The following is a 24,361-nucleotide window of genomic DNA, read 5'->3' as shown; positions in this document are numbered from 1 at the left end:
CAAAATCCCTCCTGAGATGTGTGCAAACCTGGTGGCCAACTACAAGAAACGTCTGACCTCTGTGATTGCCAACAAGGGTTTTGCCACCAAGTACTAAGTCATGTTTTGCAGAGGGGTCAAATACTTATTCCTAGGTCATAAACTCAGCAACAACAAAAAAACGTCCCTTTTTCAAGACCCTGTTTCCCATGCTTGTTCAATGAACCATAAACAATGAATTAATGAACATGCACCTGTGGAACGGTAGTTAAGACACTAACAGCTTACAAAAACTGTAGGCAATTAAGGTCACAGTTATGAAAACGTAGGACACTAAAGAGGCCTTTCTACTGACTCTGGAAAAACACCAAAAGAAAGATGCCCAGTATCCCTGCTCATCTGCATGAACATGTGAACGTGCCTTAGCCATGCTGCAAGGAGGCATGAGGACTGCAGATGTGGCCAGGGCAATAAATTGCAATGTCCGTACTGTGAGACGCCTAAGACAGCGCTACAGGGAGACAGGACGGACATCTGATCGTCATTGCAGTGGCAAACCACGTAAAACAAACACCTGCACAGGATCGGTACATACGAACATCACAACTGTGGGACAGGTACAGGATGGCAACAACAACTGCCCTAGTTACACCAGCAACGCACAACCCCTCCGTCAGTGCTCAGACTGTCCGCAATAAGCTAAGAGAGGCTGGACTGAGGTATCACCGGCAACAAAGTTGCTTGACCAGACAGGACTGGCAAAAAGTGCTCTTCATTGACGAGTCGCGGTTTTGTCTCACCAGGGGTGATGTTCGGATTCGCGTTACACAGAGGCCTGTACTCTGGAGCGGGATCGATTTCAAGGAGGAGGGTCCGTCATGGTCTGGAGCGGTGTGTCACAGCATCATCGGACTGAGCTTGTTGTCATTGCAGGCAATCTCAACGCTGTGCGTTACAGGGAAGACATCCTCCTCCATCATGCGGTACCCTTCCTGTAGGCTCATCCTGACATCACCCTGCGGCATGACAATGTCACCAGCCATACTGCTCGTTCTGTGCATGATTTCCAGCAAGACAGGAATGTCAGTGTTCTGCCATGGCCAGCGAAGAGCCTGGATCTCAATCCCATTGAGCACGTCTGGGACCTGTTGGATCGGAGGGTGAGGGCTAGGGCCATTCCCCCCAGAAATGTCCGGGAACTTACAAGTGCCTTGGTGGAAGAGTGGGGTAACATTTCAAAGCAAGAACTGGCAAATTTGGTGCAGTCCATGTGGAGATGCACTGCAGTACCTAATGCAGCTGGTGGCCACACCAGATATTGTTACTTTTTATTTTGACCCCCCCTGTTGTTCAGGGACATATAATACCAGCAAACAGAACATCCTTCAGTAGGAATAACTAGGACATGGTGTATAACAGCAGACAGAACATCCCTCAGTAGGAATAACTAGGACGTGGTGTATAACAGCAGGCAGAACAGCCCTCAGTAGGAATAACTAGGACGTGGTGTATAACAGCAGAACAGCCCTCAGTAGGAATAACTAGGACATGGTGTATAACAGCAGAACAGCCCTCAGTAGGAATAACTAGGACATGGTGTATAATAGCAGACAGAACAGCCCTCAGTAGGAATAACAAGGATGTGGTGTATAACAGCAGAACAACCCTCAGTAGGAATAACTAGGACGTGGTGTATAACAGCAGAACAGCCCTCATTAGGAATAACTAGGACGTGGTGTATAACAGCAGAACAGCCTTCAGTAGGAATAACTAGGACGTGGTGTATAACAGCAGAACAGCCCTCAATAGGAATAACTAGGACATGGTGTATAACAGCAGAACAGCCCTCATTAGGAATAACTAGGACGTGGTGTATAACAGCAGAACAGCCCTCAGTAGGAATAACTAGGACGTGGTGTATAACAGCAGAACAGCCCTCAGTAGGAATAACTAGGACATGGTGTATAACAGCCCTCAGTAGGAATAACTAGGACATGGTGTATAACAGCAGAACATCCCTCAGTAGGAATAACTAGGACATGGTGTATAACAGCAGAACAGCCCTCAGTAGGAATAACTAGGACATGGTGTATAACAGCAGAACAGCCCTCAGTAGGAATAACTAGGACATGGTGTATAACAGCAGACAGAACAGCCCTCAGTAGGAATAACTAGGACATGGTGTATAACAGCAGACAGAACAGCCCTCAGTAGGAATAACTAGGACGTGGTGTATAAGAGCAGACAGAACAGCCCTCAGTAGGAATAACTAGGACATGGTGTATAACAGCAGAACATCCCTCAGTAGGAATAACTAGGACATGGTGTATAACAGCAGAACAGCCCTCAGTAGGAATAACTAGGACATGGTGTATAACAGCAGAACAGCCCTCAGTAGGAATAACTAGGACATGGTGTATAACAGCAGAACAGACCTCAGTAGGAATAACTAGGACATGGTGTATAACAGCAGACAGAACAGAAATGGCACCCTATTCCCTGTATGTGAGTGTGTATGTCTACTGTGTGTGTGTGTGTGTGTGTGTGTGTGTGTGTGTGTGTGTGTGTGTGTGTGTGTGTGTGTGTGTGTGTGTGTAGCGGCTGAATTGAACACTGAGACTCACTCCTTGTGAAGATCCCCAGTGGTCTTGGCCAGGGGCAGAGGAGGGCTGGCGTGAGGGTTGATCTTGATGAGCCGGTGAGGGTCGGAGCGGTGGGGATGGGGGTCCGAGCGGTGGGGATGGGGGTCGGACCGGTGAGGGTCGGCGCTGGCTGGTCGGACGGGGATCGGGACGTGGCTCAGTAGGTCCAGGCTGTCAGAGGAGGAGACAGGGACCTGGTGGTGTATCCAAGGGCTGGCCGTGTTCTGGTACCACAACATCCAGAGAGACAGACAGGGTCAGACCAACAACACCCAGAGAGACAGACAGGGTCAGTAAAACAACACCCAGAGAGACAGACAGGGTCAGACCCAGAGAGACAGACAGGGTCAGACCCAGAGAGACAGACAGGGTCAGACCCAGAGAGACAGACAGGGTCAGACCCAGAGAGACAGACAGGGTCAGACCCAGAGAGACACAGGGTCAGACCCTGTTTAAACTGGCAACACGATCACAGTTGCTATGATACAGCAGCTATCTGTTTAAACTGGCAACATGATCACAGTTGCTATGATACAGCAGCTAGCTGTTTAAACTGGCAACATGATCACAGTTGCTATGCTACGGTTGCTATGATACAGCAGCTAGCTGTTTAAACTAGCAACACGATCACAGTTGCAATGATACAGCAGCTAGCTGTTTAAACTGGCAACACGATCACAGTTGCTATGATACAGCAGCTAGCTGTTTAAACTGGCAACATGATCACAGTTGCTATGCTACAGTTGCTAGGTAAGTCCTAATAGATAGAAGTAGTAGAACAGGATAAAGAGTTGTAGAAGAATAGAACCTGGGTGTTTGGTACTCACCCTCGTGTTGCTCTCAGAGTTGACAGTGTTTTCGGGGTGCACCCACTTCGACCCGGGCAGGTTGAGTCCTGGGGGATAGGAGCGGGTCCCATTGGGGTACTGCCAGATGATTGGATACAGCCCCAGCTGGTTGTATGAGGCTGAGGTGTGGCTGTGTGTCTGGGGCTGAGAGACAGGGTGGTGATGGGCTAGTCCCAGGTGCCCCAGCCCTGAGGAGTCTAGTCGGGGATGACCCCCCAGCAGGGGGCCTGGAGGCAGGCCAGAGAGCACCCCAGAGAGGAGGTGGTGGTGGGAGGAGGGCAGGAGGTGGGAGGTGTGGTGGTGGGAGGAGGCGTGGAGGGGGTGGAGCTGGGGGTGCAGATAGGACACGTGATTGGACTCCTGGTTGGGACGGACAAGCGCAGGGTCCCGGTACACGGTGAAATGCTCGTTCTTATCTATGATTAGCGGGCTCTTAGTGCAAGACCCTGGCGACTCAGTCCCTCGGGCCAGGACGGGCTTAAAGCTGGAGCGAGGGGGGTTGTCCGGATAACGGACTTTATGCTTGGACACCTCTGGGGAGGTGAGGGGTTTGGGTTTAGACCCAGTCTCCAGAACACTCTGTGTTTTAGACTTGACTATGTCAGGGGAGCAGAGGGGCTTATGCTTCAGGGCCTCTGGGGAGGGGAGGGGCTTGGGGACATCAGGGGAGGGGCTTAGCTTGTACGACTTCCTGGCCTCGTCGGCCAATGAGGCGTTCTTAATGCAGGGCAACATGGAGGAATATAGCTGCTTCTCTCTCTCTACTACAGCAGCAGACTCACTGACTGATGCTACAGGTCTGATCACCACTGAATGGACTAACTCCATCTTACTGCCCAGGCTGCCAGCTACATGCTGCTTTGCCTCTGGCTTCCTAAGGTTACACTCTGACACTGAGGGAGTCTGGTTCCTAAGGTTACACTCTGACACTGAGGGAGTCTGGTTCCTAAGGTTACACTCTGTCACTGAGGGAGTCTGGTTCCTAAGGTTACACTCTGTCACTGAGGGAGTCTGGTTCCTAAGGTCACACTCCGTCACTGAGGGAGTCTGGTTCCTAAGGTCACACTCTGACACTGAGGGAGTCTGGTTCCTAAGGTCACACTCTGACACTGAGGGAGTCTGGTTCCTAAGGTCACACTCCGAGGGGCTCTTACGAAGGGGAGAGGGAGGGGCCACAGAGGGGTTTAGCACCAAATGTTTGCTGGGCTCAGAGAGGTAGGAGGGCTCAGATGGATTCTGGGAGGCCAGCAGGGCTGAGACGGCCTCAGAGTTCTCCCGGGAGGCCATGTGTGCGTTAGCGTCCTCTGCTGTGATGTGGATTATATACTGAGAGGGAGTCTGGGTCCTGGCGACCACCCCAGCGCTGGTGTACTTGTCCTTGGACTGGAGATGGGTCTGGGAGGGGTCTTTCATAGTGCTGTTGTTCTCCATGATGCCCTCCCCTTGGCCCTCAGAGGGGGCAGAGCCCTGGGAGGAGGACAGGTGAGGGGCCTGCTGCTGTCGCAGGGATGACCTCGGCTCCCTGTCGGCTGACGACTGCTGAAACATCGTCTTCTGAAGCTCCTCACCCCAGGGGGAGAGACTGCCTGTCAGAGCAGACTCCTTCCCAGTCTTAGAACCCTGGGTCTTGTGTCCCTCCTGGCCGGTCTTCCCTTTTAGCTCCTCCTCTGAGTTCTGCTCTGAGGAAGAGGAGGAGTCTGCCGTCCTGGTTCTCTTGGTAGACATCTCAGAGTCACTGCTCTCAGAGAAGTCAGACCTCACTGTAGTCTCGCTTCTCAGTCTTTTCAAACCTGATTTCTTCTCCTCTTCCTCCTCCGCTTTCCTCCGCTTGTTCACAGCCACCTGCTTGCTGCTCGTACTTTTAAAGAAGTCTGGAGAGATGAATCAAAGGAGGAGAATATATTAGAGAAGTCTGGAGAGATCAATCAGAGGAGAATATATTAGAAGTCTAAATGACAAGCAGCAGAATGTACAGTACACAGCATCAGTCCTAGACCGCGTCCCAAATGGAACCCTATTCCTTACATAGTGCACTATGAGCCCTGGTCTGAAGTAGTGCACTATACAGTGGCTTGTGAAAGTATTCACCCACCTTGGCATTTTTCCTATTTTGTTGACTTACAACCTGGAATTAAAAAATATTTGGGGGGGATTTGTATCCTTTGATTTACACAACATGCCTACCACTTTGAAGATGCGAAATAGATTTAATTGTGAAACAAACAAGAAGACAAAAAAAATTAAAAATTGAGTGTGCATAACCATTCACCCCCCAAAGTCAATACTTTTGCAGCAATTACAGCTGCAAGTCTCTTGGGGTATGTCTCTATAAGCTTGGCACATCTAGCCACTGGGATTTTTGGCCATTCTTCAAGTTAAACTGCTCCAGCTCCTTCAAGTTGGATAGGTTCGCTGGCGTACAGGACTCTTTAAGTCATACCACAGATTCTCAATTGGATTGAGGTCTGGCCTTTGACTAGGCCATTCCAAGACATTTAAATGTTTCCCCATAAACCACTCGAGTGTTACTTTAGCACTATGCTTAGGGTCATTGTCCTGCTGGAAGGTGAACCTCCGTCCCAGTCTCAAATCTCTGGAAGACTGAAACCGGTTTCCCCTCAATAATTTCCCTGTATTTAGCGCCATCCATCATTCCTTAAATTCTGACCAGTTTCCCAGTCCCTGCCAATGAAAAACATCCCCACAGCAAGATGCTGCCACAACCACACTTCACTGTGGGATGGTGTTCTCGGGGTGATGAGAGGTTTGCGCCAGACATAGCGTTTTCCTTGATGGCCAAAAAGCACCTTCTTCCATATGTTTGGGGCGTCTCCCACATGCCTTTTAACGCTCACAGAGCAGGGAGAAATGCTCCCAGAGCAGGGAGAAACGCTCCCAGAGCAGGGAGAAATGCTCCGCTCCTAGAGCAGCGAGTAACGCTCTGCATTGACTCATCACATACGCTGCTACTACTGTTCATTATCTGCCACCGACTCGGTACCGGGACCCCGCGTACGCCGACTCGGTACCGGGACCCCGCGTACACCGACTCGGTACCGGGACCCCGCGTACACCGACTCGGTACCGGGACCCCGACTCAGGACCGGGACCCCGTGTACACCGACTCAGGACCGGGACCCCGTGTACACTGAGTCAGGACCGGTGGGTAACGTAGTATGTACAGTGCCTTCAGAAAGTATTCAGACCCCTTGACTTTTTCCACATTGTTACTTTACAACATTCAAAAATGGATTAAATACATGTTCTACCTCATCAATCGACACACAATACCCCATAATGACAAGTTTGTCATTTTTGCAAATGTATTAAAAATTAAAAATAGAAATACCTTATTTACATAATAAGTATTCAGACACTTTGCTATGTGACCTGAAGTTGAGCTCAGGTGCATCCTGTTTCCATTGATCATCCTTGATGTTTTTACCACAGTCCACGTGGTAAATTAAATTGATTGGACATGATTTGGAAAGGCTCACCTGTCGAAATAAGGTCCCACAGTTGACAGTGCATGTCAGAGCAAAAACCAAGCCATGAGGTCGAAGGAATTGTCCGTAGAGCTCTGAGACAGGATTGTGTCGAGGCACAGATCTGGGGAAGGGTACCACAACATTTCTGCAGCATTGAAGGTCCCTAAGAACACAGTTGCCTCTATCATTCTTAAATGGAAGAAGTTTGGAACCACCAAGACTCTTCCTAGAGCTGGCCGCCCGGCCAAACTGAGCAATCGGGGGGAAGGGCCTTGGTCAGGGAGGTGACCAAGAACCCGATGGTCACTCTGACAGAGCTCCAGAGTTCCTCTGTGGAGATGGGAGAACCTTCCAGAAGGACAACCATCTCTGCAGCACTCCACCAATCAAGTCTTTATGGTAGAGTGGGCAGACGGAAGCCACTCCTCAGTAAAAGGCACATGACAGCCCGCTTGGAATTTGCCGAAAAGCACCTAAAGGACTCAGACCATGAGAAACAAGGTTCTCTGGTCTGATGAAACCAAGATTGAACTCTTTGGCCTGAATTCCAAGCCTCACGTCTGGAGGTAACCTGGCACCATCCCTACGATGAAGCATGGTGGCAGCATCATGCTGCGGGAATATTTTTCAGCAGCAGAGACTGGGAGACTAGTCAGGATTGAGGGAAAGATGAATGGAGCCAAGTACAGAGAGATCCTTAATGAAAACCAGTTCCAGAATACTCAGGACCTCAGACTGGGCGAAGGTTCACCTTTCAACAGGACAACGCAGGAGTGGCTTCCAGACAAGTCTCTGAATGTCCTCGAGTGGCCCAGCCAGAGCCCGGATTTGAACTTGATTGAACATCTCTGGAGAGACCTGAAAATAGCTGTGCAGAGACGCTCCCCATTCAACCCGACAGAGCTTGAGAGGATCTGCAGAAGAATGGGAGAAACTCCCCAAATACAGGTGTACCAAGCTTGTAGCATCATACCCAAGAAGACTCCAGGCTGTAATCACTGCCAGGCTTGTAGCGTCATACCCAAGAAGACTTGATGCTGTAATCACTGCCAAGGGTGCTTCAACAAAGCACTGAGTAAAGGGTCTGAATACTTATGTAAATGTGAAAACATTTCTAAAAACCTGTTTTGAATAAGGCTGCAACGTATCAACATGTTAAAAGGTCATGGGGTCTGAATACTTTCCCAAGGCAGTGTCCTGCCAAAGCTTTCCCGAGGCAGTGTCCTGCCAAAGCTTTCCCGAGGCAGTGTCCTGCCAAAGCTTTCCCGAGGCAGTGTCCTGCCAAAGCTTTCCCGAGGCAGTGTCCTGCCAAAGCTTTCCCAAGGCAGTGTCCTGCCAAAGCTTTCCCAAGGCAGTGTCCTGCCAAAGCTTTCCCAAGGCAGTGTCCTCCTAAAGCTTTCCCAAGGCAGTGTCCTCCTAAAGCTTTCCCAAGGCAGTGTCCTGCTAAACTTCTCCCAAGGCAGTGTCCTGCTAAACTTTTCCCAAGGCAGTGTCCTGCTAAACTTTCCCCAAGGCAGTGTCCTGCCAAAGCTTTCCCAAGGCAGTGTCCTGCCAAAGCTTTCCCAAGGCAGTGTCCTGCTAAAGCTTTCAGAGCTCTACTCATCTCAGCTCAATGGAACAGCTTGACCACACAGTACATGAAGAAAACAGGTGAAATTCCTCTAGCGTCCACGATATCCTCACCTCTTGTTGTATCTTCACCATGATAATACTCCTCATCATCCTCACCTCCTCTCCCTGCTCTCTCGTTACAGTCCACGTGGTCTCCCTTCACGTCATCGTCAGGGACACTGCTGTCAGATCCCTTCCTCCTGGAGACGCGAGGGCCGCGATGCTGCTGCATCTGTTCCTGGCAAGGGGAGTGCTGCGCTGGGGCCTGCTGGCTCTGACCTTGACCCTGCTGCTGCTGGGTGGTGGTGACCCCTGACCCCTGCTTCACCGCCCCGCCAGAGGAGTTCATGACTGGTCTGGGGCTGTTGGCTTGGGCGCGGGTGTAGTGACCCTGTAGAGGACAGAGAGAGATAACAGACACCAAGGATGGTGTTGGTTAGTGACAGGAGGACAGAGACCCTGCTGCCTGACTTAGTGCTACGGTACCATTACCCTGCTGCCTGACTTAGTGCTACGGTACCATTACCCTGCTGCCTGACTTAGTGCTACGGTACCATTACCCTGCTGTCTGACTTAGTGCTACGATACCATTACCCTGCTGCCTGACTTAGTGCTACGGTACCACCACTACCACCACCACCACTACCACCACCACTACTACTACCACCACTACCACCACTACTACCACCACCACCACCACTACTAGAGGAAGAGAGGAGACCTCTGGACTACTACCACTACCACTACTACTACTACCACTACTACTACCACCACTACCACTACCACTACTACTACTACTACCACTACTACTAACACTACTAGAGGAAGAGAGGAGACCTCTGGACGACTACCACTACCACCACTGCCACTACTACCACCACTACTACCACTACTACTACCACCACCACCACAACTACTACTACTACCACCACCACCAACACTACTACCACAACTACTACTACTACTACCACTACTAGAGGAAGAGAGGAGACCTCTGGACTACTACCACCACCACCACTACAACTACTACTACCACCACCACCACAACTACTACTACCACTACCACTACTAGAGGAAGAGAGGAGACCTCTGGACTACTACCACCACTACTACTACCACAACTACTACCACCACCACTACTACTACTACCACCACAACTACTATTGCCACCACCACCACCACTACCACCGCTACTACCACCACCATCACTACTACCACCACCACCACCACCACCACCACCACCACTACTACCACCACCACTACCACCACTACTACCACCACCACCACCACTACTAGAGGAAGAGAGGAGACCTCTGGACTACTACCACTACCACTACTACTACTACCACTACTACTACCACCACTACCACTACCACTACTACTACTACTACCACTACTACTAACACTACTAGAGGAAGAGAGGAGACCTCTGGACGACTACCACTACCACCACTGCCACTACTACCACCACTACTACCACTACTACTACCACCACCACCACAACTACTACTACTACCACCACCACCAACACTACTACCACAACTACTACTACTACTACCACTACTAGAGGAAGAGAGGAGACCTCTGGACTACTACCACCACCACCACTACAACTACTACTACCACCACCACCACAACTACTACTACCACTACCACTACTAGAGGAAGAGAGGAGACCTCTGGACTACTACCACCACTACTACTACCACAACTACTACCACCACCACTACTACTACTACCACCACAACTACTATTGCCACCACCACCACCACTACCACCGCTACTACCACCACCATCACTACTACCACCACCACCACCACCACCACCACCACCACTACTACCACCGCCGCCGCCGCCACCACCACTACCGCCACCACCACTACCACCACCGCTACCACCACCACCACTACTACAATTACTACTACTACCACCACCACCGCTACCACCACCACTACCACCACCGCTACTACCAAACCGCTACTACCACCACCGCTACTACCACTACCACCACCGCTACTACCACCACCACCAACACCACTACCACTACTACCGCCACCAACTCCAAACCCCTACTACCACCACCACCACTACTACTACCACCACCGCCACCACTACCACCACTACCACCACCGCTACCACCACTACTACCACCACCACTACCACTATTACCACTACTACTAGAGGAAGAGAGGAGACCTCTGGACTGCTACCACTACTACTACCACCGCTACTACTACCACTACAAGGGTACTAGAGAGGAAGAGAGGAGACCTCTGGACTACTACCACCACCACTACTACCACCACTACCACCACTACCACCACCGCTACCACCACCACCACCACCACTACTACTAGAGGAAGAGAGGAGACCTCTGGACTGCTACCACCACCACTACTACTACTACCACCGCTACTACTACCACTACAAGGGTACTACAGAGGAAGAGAGGAGACCTCTGGACTACTACCACCACTACTACTACTACCACCACTACTACCACCACCACTACCACTAGAGGAAGAGAGGAGACCTCTGGACTACTACTACTACTACAACTAGGGTACTACAGAGGAAGAGAGGAGACCTCTGGACTACTACCACCACCACCACCACTACTAATACTACCACCACCACTACCACTACTACCAATACTACCACCACTACTACCAATACTACCACCACTACTACCAATTCTACCACCACCACTACTACCAATACTACCACCACCACTACCACTAGAGGAAGAGAAGAGGCCTCTGGACTACTACTACTACTAGGGTACTACAGAGGAAGAGAGGAGACCTCTGGACTACCACCATTACTAGGGTACTACAGAGGAAGAGAGGAGGCCTCTGGACTACTACCACTACTAGGGTACTACAGAGGACGAGAGGAGGCCTCTGGACTACTACCACTACTAGGGTACTACAGAGGAAGAGAGGAGACCTCTGGACTACTACCACTACTAGGGTACTACAGAGGAAGAGAGGAGACCTCTGGACTACTACAACTACTAGGGTACTACAGAGGAAGAGAGGAGACCTCTGGACTACTAACACTACTAGGGTACTACAGAGGAAGAGAGGAGACCTCTGGACTACTACCACTACTAGGGTACTACAGAGGAAGAGAGGAGGCCTCTGGACGGTGGTACCTGCTCTCTTCCTGTGGTGCCGGTGGGTCCCCCTCCTGCTGTCTGTTGACGTACCCCCCAGTTAGATAACAACCCAACAACATGGTGGCACAGAGAGATCTGGTTCATGATAAAGGGACCAGCCATTGAAAAGCTAAATGGTATTTTGTTTTGTTGCATACCACTGACATGGGAAGGTTACTTTAAAGCTGTACACACTGACAGACAGCTGGTGGAAAGGATAAAGCCAAACTGACAACAACAACATGTAAAGACAAATAGGAAATCAGCATCGATGGAATAACAAGTCATGTGACAGTAACAAACAGCATTGGTAGACCTATCAGCACAGCTGGGTTAACGTGTGTGTGTGTGTGTGTGTGTGTGTGTGTGTGTGTGGTGGAGAGTGTGTGTGTGTGTGTACGTGTACTCACGTGGGCAGAGTTGTTCTGGTTGTTACTGGAGCGGGACCTGCGTCGGGACTGGATGCCGATGTTCTCTCCTTTCAGCAGAGAGTGGACAACATCATCCAGAAAGGTCATCTGGATCATAGAGGGGTCAACGTTCTGGGGCTCTAGAACCTAGTAGAGGAAGAGAGGAGTATTTAATATGAAGACAGGAGTATAGAGGAGTATAGAGGAGTATTTAATATGAAGACAGGAGTATAGAGGAGTACAGAGGAGTATTTAATATGAAGACAGGAGTATAGAGGAGAATAGAGGAGTATTTAATATGAAGACAGGAGTATAGAGGAGTATATAGGAGTATTTAATATGAAGACAGGAGTATAGAGGATTATTTAATATGAAGTCAGGAGTATAGAGGAGTACAGAGGAGTATAGAGGAGTATTTAATATGAAGACAGGAGTATAGAGGAGTATAGAGGAGTATTTAATATGGAGACAGGAGTATAGAGGAGTATAGAGGAGTATTTAATATGGAGACAGGAGTATAGAGGAGTATAGAGGTGTATTTAATATGGAGACCGGAGTATAGAGGAGTATAGAGGTGTATTTAATATGAAGACAGGAGTATAGAGGTGTATTTAATATCAAGAGAGGAGTATAGAGGAGTATTTAATATGAAGACAGGAGTATAGAGGTTTATTTAATATGGAGACAGGAGTATAGAGGAGTATAGAGGTGCATTTAATATGAAGAGGGGAGTATAGAGGAGTATTTAATATGAAGACAGGAGTATAGAGGAGTATTTAATATGAAGAGTATAGAGGAGTACAGAGGAGTATTTAATATGAAGACAGGAGTATAGAGGAGTATTTAATATGAAGACAGGAGTATAGAGGAGTATAGAGGTGTATTTAATATGAAGACAGGAGTATAGAAGAGTATTTAATATGAAGACAGGAGTATAGAGCAGTATAGAGGTGTATTTAATATGAAGAGGGGAGTATAGAGGAGTATTTAATATGAAGAGAGTTGAGGTGTATTTAATATGGAGACAGGAGTATAGAGGAGTATAGAGGTGTATTTAATATGAAGAGAGGGTAAAGAGGATTATAGATGTGTATTTAACATGAAGAGAGAGTATAGAGGATTATAGAGGTGTATGTAATATGAAGAGAGAAGTATAGAGGAGTATAGAGGTGTATTTAATATGAAGACAGGAGTATAGAGGAGTATTTAATATGAAGAGAGGAGTATAGAGGAGTATAGATGAGTATTTAATATGAAGAGAGGAGTATAGAGGTGTATTTAATATGAAGACAGGAGTATAGAGGAGTATTTAATATGAAGAGAGGAGTATAGAGGTGTATTTAATATGAAGACAGGAGTATAGAGGTTTATTTAATATGGAGACAGGAGTATAGAGGTGTATTTAATATGGAGACAGGAGTATAGAGGAGTATAGAGGTGCATTTAATATGAAGAGGGGAGTATAGAGGAGTATTTAATATGAAGACAGGAGTATAGAGGAGTATTTCATATGAAGAGTATAGAGAAGTACAGAGGAGTATTTAATATGAAGACAGGAGTATAGAGGAGTATAGAGGTGTATTTAATATGAAGACAGGAGTATAGAGGAGTATTTAATATGAAGACAGGAGTATAGAGGAGTATAGAGGTGTATTTAATATGAAGACAGGAGTATGGAGGAGTATAGAGGTGTATTTAATATGAAGAGGGGAGTATAGAGGAGTATTTAATATGAAGAGAGAGTTTAGAGGTGTATTTAATATGGAGACAGGAGTACAGAGGAGTATAGAGGTGTATTTAATATGAAGACAGGAGTATAGAGGAGTATTTAATATGAAGAGAGGAGTATAGAGGTGTATTTAATATGAAGACAGGAGTATAGAGGTGTATTTAATATGAAGAGAGAAGTATAGAGGAGTAAAGAGGTGTATTTAATATGAAGACAGGAGTATAGAGGAGTATAGATGAGTATTTAATATGAAGAGAGGAGTATAGAGGTGTATTTAATATGAAGACAGGAGTATAGAGGAGTATTTAATATGAAGAGAGGAGTATAGAGGTGTATTTAATATGAAGACAGGAGTATAGAGGAGTATTTAATATGAAGAGAGGAGTATAGAGGAGTATAGAGGTGTATTTAATATGGAGGAGTATAGAGGAGTATTTAATATGGAGACAGGAGTATAGAGGAGTATAGATGTGTATTTATTATGAAGAGGGGAGTATAGAGGAGTATTTAATATGAAGAGGGGAGTATAGAGGAGTATTTAATATGAAGAGGGGAGTATAGAGGAGTATTTAATATGGAGACAGGAGTACAGCGGAGTATAGAGGTGTATTTAATATGAAGACAGGAGAATAGAGGTGTATTTAATATGAAGAGAAGTATAGAGGAGTAAAGAGGTGTATTTAATATGAAGACAGGAGTATAGAGGAGTATAAATGAGTATTTAATATGAAGAGAGGAGTATAGAGGTGTATTTAATATGAAGACAGGAGTATAGAGGTGTATTTAATATGAAGAGAGAAGTATAGACGAGTAAAGAGGTGTATTTAATATGAAGACAGGAGTATAGAGGAGTATAAATGAGTATTTAATATGAAGAGAGGAGTATAGAGGAGTATAGAGGTGTATTTAATATGAAGACAGGAGTATAGAGGAGTATTTAATATGAAGACAGGAGTATAGAGGATTATTTAATATGAAGACAGGAGTATAGAGGAGTACAGAGGAGTATAGAGGAGTATTTAATATGAAGACAGGAGTATAGAGGAGTATAGAGGAGTATTTAATATGGAGACAGGAGTATAGAGGAGTATAGAGGAGTATTTAATATGGAGACAGGAGTATAGAGGAGTATAGAGGTGTATTTAATATGGAGACCGGAGTATAGAGGAGTATAGAGGTGTATTTAATATGAAGACAGGAGTATAGAGGTGTATTTAATATCAAGAGAGGAGTATAGAGGAGTATTTAATATGAAGACAGGAGTATAGAGGTTTATTTAATATGGAGACAGGAGTATAGAGGAGTATAGAGGTGCATTTAATATGAAGAGGGGAGTATAGAGGAGTATTTAATATGAAGACAGGAGTATAGAGGAGTATTTAATATGAAGAGTATAGAGGAGTACAGAGGAGTATTTAATATGAAGACAGGAGTATAGAGGAGTATTTAATATGAAGACAGGAGTATAGAGGAGTATAGAGGTGTATTTAATATGAAGACAGGAGTATAGAGGAGTATTTAATATGAAGACAGGAGTATAGAGCAGTATAGAGGTGTATTTAATATGAAGAGGGGAGTATAGAGGAGTATTTAATATGAAGAGAGTTGAGGTGTATTTAATATGGAGACAGGAGTATAGAGGAGTATAGAGGTGTATTTAATATGAAGAGAGGGTAAAGAGGATTATAGATGTGTATTTAACATGAAGAGAGAGTATAGAGGATTATAGAGGTGTATTTAATATGAAGAGAGAAGTATAGAGGAGTATAGAGGTGTATTTAATATGAAGACAGGAGTATAGAGGAGTATTTAATATGAAGAGAGGAGTATAGAGGAGTATAGATGAGTATTTAATATGAAGAGAGGAGTATAGAGGTGTATTTAATATGAAGACAGGAGTATAGAGGAGTATTTAATATGAAGAGAGGAGTATAGAGGTGTATTTAATATGAAGACAGGAGTATAGAGGAGTATAGAGGTTTATTTAATATGGAGACAGGAGTATAGAGGTGTATTTAATATGGAGACAGGAGTATAGAGGAGTATAGAGGTGCATTTAATATGAAGAGGGGAGTATAGAGGAGTATTTAATATGAAGACAGGAGTATAGAGGAGTATTTCATATGAAGAGTATAGAGAAGTACAGAGGAGTATTTAATATGAAGACAGGAGTATAGAGGAGTATAGAGGTGTATTTAATATGAAGACAGGAGTATAGAGGAGTATTTAATATGAAGACAGGAGTATAGAGGAGTATAGAGGTGTATTTAATATGAAGACAGGAGTATGGAGGAGTATAGAGGTGTATTTAATATGAAGAGGGGAGTATAGAGGAGTATTTAATATGAAGAGAGAGTTTAGAGGTGTATTTAATATGGAGACAGGAGTACAGAGGAGTATAGAGGTGTATTTAATATGAAGACAGGAGTATAGAGGAGTATTTAATATGAAGAGAGGAGTATAGAGGTGTATTTAATATGAAGACAGGAGTATAGAGGTGTATTTAATATGAAGAGAGAAGTATAGAGGAGTAAAGAGGTGTATTTAATATGAAGACAGGAGTATAGAGGAGTATAGATGAGTATTTAATATGAAGAGAGGAGTATAGAGGTGTATTTAATATGAAGACAGGAGTATAGAGGAGTATTTAATATGAAGAGAGGAGTATAGAGGTGTATTTAATATGAAGACAGGAGTATAGAGGAGTATTTAATATGAAGAGAGGAGTATAGAGGAGTATAGAGGTGTATTTAATATGGAGGAGTATAGAGGAGTATTTAATATGGAGACAGGAGTATAGAGGAGTATTTAATATGAAGAGGGGAGTATAGAGGAGTATTTAATATGGAGACAGGAGTACAGCGGAGTATAGAGGTGTATTTAATATGAAGACAGGAGAATAGAGGTGTATTTAATATGAAGAGAGAAGTATAGAGGAGTAAAGAGGTGTATTTAATATGAAGACAGGAGTATAGAGGAGTATAAATGAGTATTTAATATGAAGAGAGGAGTATAGAGGTGTATTTAATATGAAGACAGGAGTATAGAGGTGTATTTAATATGAAGAGAGAAGTATAGACGAGTAAAGAGGTGTATTTAATATGAAGACAGGAGTATAGAGGAGTATAAATGAGTATTTAATATGAAGAGAGGAGTATAGAGGAGTATAGAGGTGTATTTAATATGAAGACAGGAGTATAGAGGAGTATTTAATATGAAGAGAGGAGTATAGAGGTGTATTTAATATGAAGACAGGAGTATAGAGGAGTATTTAATATGAAGAGAGGAGTATAGAGGAGTATAGAGGTGTATTTAATATGGAGGAGTATAGAGGAGTATTTAATATGGAGACAGGAGTATAGAGGAGTATAGATGTGTATTTATTATGAAGAGGGGAGTATAGAGGAGTATAGAGGAGTATTTAATATGGAGAAGGGAGTATAGAGGTGTATTTAATATGAAGAGAGGAGTATAGAGGAGTATTTAATATGAAGAGAGGAGTATAGAGGAGTATAGAGGAGTATTTAATATGGAGAAGGGAGTATAGAGGAGTATTTAATATGGAGAAGGGAGTATAGAGGTGAATTTAATATGAAGAGAGGTGTATTTAATATGAAGAGGAGTATTTAACATGAAGAGAGGAGTATAGAGGAGTATAGAGGAGTATTAAATATGAAGACAGGAGTATAGAGGAGTATAGAGGAGTATTTAATATGAAGAGAGGAGTATAGAGGAGTATAGAGGTGTATTTAATATGAATATAGGAGTATAGAGGAGTATTTAATATGAAGAGAGGAGTATAGAGGAGTATTTAATATGAAGACAGGAGTATAGAGGAGTATAGAGGAGTCTTTAATATGAAGACAGGAGTATAGAGGAGTATAGAGGAGTATTTCATATGAAGACAGGAGTATAGACGAGTATTTAATATGAAGACAGGAGTATAGAGGAGTCTTTAATATGAAGACAGGAGTATAGAGTAGTCTTTAATATGAAGAGAGGAGTATAGAGGAGTATTTAATATGAAGACAGGAATATAGAGGAGTATAGAGGTTTATTTAATATGGAGACAGGAGTATAGAGGAGTATAGAGGTGCATTTAATATGAAGAGGGGAGTATAGAGGAGTATTTAATATGAAGACAGGAGTATAGAGGAGTATTTAATATGAAGAGTATAGAGGAGTACAGAGGAGTATTTAATATGAAGACAGGAGTATAGAGGAGTATTTAATATGAAGACAGGAGTATAGAGGAGTATAGAGGTGTATTTAATATGAAGACAGGAGTATAGAGGAGTATTTAATATGAAGACAGGAGTATAGAGGAGTATAGAGGTGTATTTAATATGAAGACAGGAGTATGGAGGAGTATAGAGGTGTATTTAATATGAAGAGGGGAGTATAGAGGAGTATTTAATATGAAGAGAGAGTTTAGAGGTGTATTTAATATGGAGACAGGAGTACAGAGGAGTATAGAGGTGTATTTAATATGAAGACAGGAGTATAGAGGAGTATTTAATATGAAGAGAGGAGTATAGAGGTGTATTTAATATGAAGACAGGAGTATAGAGGTGTATTTAATATGAAGAGAGAAGTATAGAGGAGTAAAGAGGTGTATTTAATATGAAGACAGGAGTATAGAGGAGTATAGATGAGTATTTAATATGAAGAGAGGAGTATAGAGGTGTATTTAATATGAAGACAGGAGTATAGAGGAGTATTTAATATGAAGAGAGGAGTATAGAGGTGTATTTAATATGAAGACAGGAGTATAGAGGAGTATTTAATATGAAGAGAGGAGTATAGAGGAGTATAGAGGTGTATTTAATATGGAGGAGTATAGAGGAGTATTTAATATGGAGACAGGAGTATAGAGGAGTATAGATGTGTATTTATTATGAAGAGGGGAGTATAGAGGAGTATTTAATATGAAGAGGGGAGTATAGAGGAGTATTTAATATGAAGAGGGGAGTATAGAGGAGTATTTAATATGGAGACAGGAGTACAGCGGAGTATAGAGGTGTATTTAATATGAAGACAGGAGAATAGAGGTGTATTTAATATGAAGAGAAGTATAGAGGAGTAAAGAGGTGTATTTAATATGAAGACAGGAGTATAGAGGAGTATAAATGAGTATTTAATATGAAGAGAGGAGTATAGAGGTGTATTTAATATGAAGACAGGAGTATAGAGGTGTATTTAATATGAAGAGAGAAGTATAGACGAGTAAAGAGGTGTATTTAATATGAAGACAGGAGTATAGAGGAGTATAAATGAGTATTTAATATGAAGAGAGGAGTATAGAGGAGTATAGAGGTGTATTTAATATGAAGACAGGAGTATAGAGGAGTATTTAATATGAAGACAGGAGTATAGAGGATTATTTAATATGAAGACAGGAGTATAGAGGAGTACAGAGGAGTATAGAGGAGTATTTAATATGAAGACAGGAGTATAGAGGAGTATAGAGGAGTATTTAATATGGAGACAGGAGTATAGAGGAGTATAGAGGAGTATTTAATATGGAGACAGGAGTATAGAGGAGTATAGAGGTGTATTTAATATGGAGACCGGAGTATAGAGGAGTATAGAGGTGTATTTAATATGAAGACAGGAGTATAGAGGTGTATTTAATATCAAGAGAGGAGTATAGAGGAGTATTTAATATGAAGACAGGAGTATAGAGGTTTATTTAATATGGAGACAGGAGTATAGAGGAGTATAGAGGTGCATTTAATATGAAGAGGGGAGTATAGAGGAGTATTTAATATGAAGACAGGAGTATAGAGGAGTATTTAATATGAAGAGTATAGAGGAGTACAGAGGAGTATTTAATATGAAGACAGGAGTATAGAGGAGTATTTAATATGAAGACAGGAGTATAGAGGAGTATAGAGGTGTATTTAATATGAAGACAGGAGTATAGAGGAGTATTTAATATGAAGACAGGAGTATAGAGCAGTATAGAGGTGTATTTAATATGAAGAGGGGAGTATAGAGGAGTATTTAATATGAAGAGAGTTGAGGTGTATTTAATATGGAGACAGGAGTATAGAGGAGTATAGAGGTGTATTTAATATGAAGAGAGGGTAAAGAGGATTATAGATGTGTATTTAACATGAAGAGAGAGTATAGAGGATTATAGAGGTGTATTTAATATGAAGAGAGAAGTATAGAGGAGTATAGAGGTGTATTTAATATGAAGACAGGAGTATAGAGGAGTATTTAATATGAAGAGAGGAGTATAGAGGAGTATAGATGAGTATTTAATATGAAGAGAGGAGTATAGAGGTGTATTTAATATGAAGACAGGAGTATAGAGGAGTATTTAATATGAAGAGAGGAGTATAGAGGTGTATTTAATATGAAGACAGGAGTATAGAGGAGTATAGAGGTTTATTTAATATGGAGACAGGAGTATAGAGGTGTATTTAATATGGAGACAGGAGTATAGAGGAGTATAGAGGTGCATTTAATATGAAGAGGGGAGTATAGAGGAGTATTTAATATGAAGACAGGAGTATAGAGGAGTATTTCATATGAAGAGTATAGAGAAGTACAGAGGAGTATTTAATATGAAGACAGGAGTATAGAGGAGTATAGAGGTGTATTTAATATGAAGACAGGAGTATAGAGGAGTATTTAATATGAAGACAGGAGTATAGAGGAGTATAGAGGTGTATTTAATATGAAGACAGGAGTATGGAGGAGTATAGAGGTGTATTTAATATGAAGAGGGGAGTATAGAGGAGTATTTAATATGAAGAGAGAGTTTAGAGGTGTATTTAATATGGAGACAGGAGTACAGAGGAGTATAGAGGTGTATTTAATATGAAGACAGGAGTATAGAGGAGTATTTAATATGAAGAGAGGAGTATAGAGGTGTATTTAATATGAAGACAGGAGTATAGAGGTGTATTTAATATGAAGAGAGAAGTATAGAGGAGTAAAGAGGTGTATTTAATATGAAGACAGGAGTATAGAGGAGTATAGATGAGTATTTAATATGAAGAGAGGAGTATAGAGGTGTATTTAATATGAAGACAGGAGTATAGAGGAGTATTTAATATGAAGAGAGGAGTATAGAGGTGTATTTAATATGAAGACAGGAGTATAGAGGAGTATTTAATATGAAGAGAGGAGTATAGAGGAGTATAGAGGTGTATTTAATATGGAGGAGTATAGAGGAGTATTTAATATGGAGACAGGAGTATAGAGGAGTATTTAATATGAAGAGGGGAGTATAGAGGAGTATTTAATATGGAGACAGGAGTACAGCGGAGTATAGAGGTGTATTTAATATGAAGACAGGAGAATAGAGGTGTATTTAATATGAAGAGAGAAGTATAGAGGAGTAAAGAGGTGTATTTAATATGAAGACAGGAGTATAGAGGAGTATAAATGAGTATTTAATATGAAGAGAGGAGTATAGAGGTGTATTTAATATGAAGACAGGAGTATAGAGGTGTATTTAATATGAAGAGAGAAGTATAGACGAGTAAAGAGGTGTATTTAATATGAAGACAGGAGTATAGAGGAGTATAAATGAGTATTTAATATGAAGAGAGGAGTATAGAGGAGTATAGAGGTGTATTTAATATGAAGACAGGAGTATAGAGGAGTATTTAATATGAAGAGAGGAGTATAGAGGTGTATTTAATATGAAGACAGGAGTATAGAGGAGTATTTAATATGAAGAGAGGAGTATAGAGGAGTATAGAGGTGTATTTAATATGGAGGAGTATAGAGGAGTATTTAATATGGAGACAGGAGTATAGAGGAGTATAGATGTGTATTTATTATGAAGAGGGGAGTATAGAGGAGTATAGAGGAGTATTTAATATGGAGAAGGGAGTATAGAGGTGTATTTAATATGAAGAGAGGAGTATAGAGGAGTATTTAATATGAAGAGAGGAGTATAGAGGAGTATAGAGGAGTATTTAATATGGAGAAGGGAGTATAGAGGAGTATTTAATATGGAGAAGGGAGTATAGAGGTGAATTTAATATGAAGAGAGGTGTATTTAATATGAAGAGGAGTATTTAACATGAAGAGAGGAGTATAGAGGAGTATAGAGGAGTATTAAATATGAAGACAGGAGTATAGAGGAGTATAGAGGAGTATTTAATATGAAGAGAGGAGTATAGAGGAGTATAGAGGTGTATTTAATATGAATATAGGAGTATAGAGGAGTATTTAATATGAAGAGAGGAGTATAGAGGAGTATTTAATATGAAGACAGGAGTATAGAGGAGTATAGAGGAGTCTTTAATATGAAGACAGGAGTATAGAGGAGTATAGAGGAGTATTTCATATGAAGACAGGAGTATAGACGAGTATTTAATATGAAGACAGGAGTATAGAGGAGTCTTTAATATGAAGACAGGAGTATAGAGTAGTCTTTAATATGAAGAGAGGAGTATAGAGGAGTATTTAATATGAAGACAGGAATATAGAGGAGTATAGAGGTTTATTTAATATGGAGACAGGAGTATAGAGGAGTATAGAGGTGCATTTAATATGAAGAGGGGAGTATAGAGGAGTATTTAATATGAAGACAGGAGTATAGAGGAGTATTTAATATGAAGAGTATAGAGGAGTACAGAGGAGTATTTAATATGAAGACAGGAGTATAGAGGAGTATTTAATATGAAGACAGGAGTATAGAGGAGTATAGAGGTGTATTTAATATGAAGACAGGAGTATAGAGGAGTATTTAATATGAAGACAGGAGTATAGAGGAGTATAGAGGTGTATTTAATATGAAGACAGGAGTATAGAGCAGTATAGAGGTGTATTTAATATGAAGAGGGGAGTATAGAGGAGTATTTAATATGAAGAGAGTTGAGGTGTATTTAATATGGAGACAGGAGTATAGAGGAGTATAGAGGTGTATTTAATATGAAGAGAGGGTAAAGAGGATTATAGATGTGTATTTAACATGAAGAGAGAGTATAGAGGATTATAGAGGTGTATTTAATATGAAGAGAGAAGTATAGAGGAGTATAGAGGTGTATTTAATATGAAGACAGGAGTATAGAGGAGTATTTAATATGAAGAGAGGAGTATAGAGGAGTATAGATGAGTATTTAATATGAAGAGAGGAGTATAGAGGTGTATTTAATATGAAGACAGGAGTATAGAGGAGTATTTAATATGAAGAGAGGAGTATAGAGGTGTATTTAATATGAAGACAGGAGTATAGAGGAGTATAGAGGTTTATTTAATATGGAGACAGGAGTATAGAGGTGTATTTAATATGGAGACAGGAGTATAGAGGAGTATAGAGGTGCATTTAATATGAAGAGGGGAGTATAGAGGAGTATTTAATATGAAGACAGGAGTATAGAGGAGTATTTCATATGAAGAGTATAGAGAAGTACAGAGGAGTATTTAATATGAAGACAGGAGTAGAGGAGTATTTAATATGAAGACAGGAGTATAGAGGAGTATAGAGGTGTATTTAATATGAAGACAGGAGTATAGAGGAGTATTTAATATGAAGACAGGAGTATAGAGGAGTATAGAGGTGTATTTAATATGAAGACAGGAGTATAGAGGAGTATAGAGGTGTATTTAATATGGAGACAGGAGTACAGAGGAGTATAGAGGTGTATTTAATATGAAGACAGGAGTATAGAGGAGTATTTAATATGAAGAGAGGAGTATAGAGGTGTATTTAATATGAAGACAGGAGTATAGAGGTGTATTTAATATGAAGAGAGAAGTATAGAGGAGTAAAGAGGTGTATTTAATATGAAGACAGGAGTATAGAGGAGTATAGATGAGTATTTAATATGAAGAGAGGAGTATAGAGGTGTATTTAATATGAAGACAGGAGTATAGAGGAGTATTTAATATGAAGAGAGGAGTATAGAGGTGTATTTAATATGAAGACAGGAGTATAGAGGAGTATTTAATATGAAGAGAGGAGTATAGAGGAGTATAGAGGTGTATTTAATATGGAGGAGTATAGAGGAGTATTTAATATGGAGACAGGAGTATAGAGGAGTATAGATGTGTATTTATTATGAAGAGGGGAGTATAGAGGAGTATTTAATATGAAGAGGGGAGTATAGAGGAGTATTTAATATGAAGAGGGGAGTATAGAGGAGTATTTAATATGGAGACAGGAGTACAGCGGAGTATAGAGGTGTATTTAATATGAAGACAGGAGAATAGAGGTGTATTTAATATGAAGAGAGAAGTATAGAGGAGTAAAGAGGTGTATTTAATATGAAGACAGGAGTATAGAGGAGTATAAATGAGTATTTAATATGAAGAGAGGAGTATAGAGGAGTATAGAGGTGTATTTAATATGGAGGAGTATAGAGGAGTATTTAATATGGAGACAGGAGTATAGAGGAGTATAGATGTGTATTTATTATGAAGAGGGGAGTATAGAGGAGTATAGAGGAGTATTTAATATGGAGAAGGGAGTATAGAGGTGTATTTAATATGAAGAGAGGAGTATAGAGGAGTATTTAATATGAA

General features: G+C 42.1%; 1 protein-coding gene across 3 annotated transcripts in view; it reads right to left on the bottom strand.

The window, feature by feature from the left end:
- Nucleotides 1-24,361, bottom strand: part of LOC106592091 (jumonji domain-containing protein 1C) — a 522,458-nt gene that overhangs the window by 306,977 nt on the left and 191,120 nt on the right. For 2 of the 3 annotated variants that reach the window (XM_082965002.1, XM_082965003.1), the window contains exons 5-8: nucleotides 12,139-12,285; nucleotides 8,641-8,959; nucleotides 3,449-5,340; nucleotides 2,604-2,845 (exon numbers count right to left, since the gene is read on the bottom strand). In XM_082965002.1, the coding sequence (XP_082821128.1) occupies nucleotides 2,604-2,845; nucleotides 3,449-5,340; nucleotides 8,641-8,959; nucleotides 12,139-12,285 (2,600 nt within the window). The remainder of the gene's footprint in view (nucleotides 1-2,603; nucleotides 2,846-3,448; nucleotides 5,341-8,640; nucleotides 8,960-12,138; nucleotides 12,286-24,361) is intronic. The other variant, XM_082965004.1, reaches the window with a different exon arrangement.

Source organism: Salmo salar, chromosome 18 (assembly GCF_965601325.2).
Source record: "Salmo salar chromosome 18, fSalSal1, whole genome shotgun sequence".
Taxonomy (NCBI): domain Eukaryota; kingdom Metazoa; phylum Chordata; class Actinopteri; order Salmoniformes; family Salmonidae; genus Salmo; species Salmo salar.
This window is presented reverse-complemented; position numbering and strand designations above follow the sequence as displayed.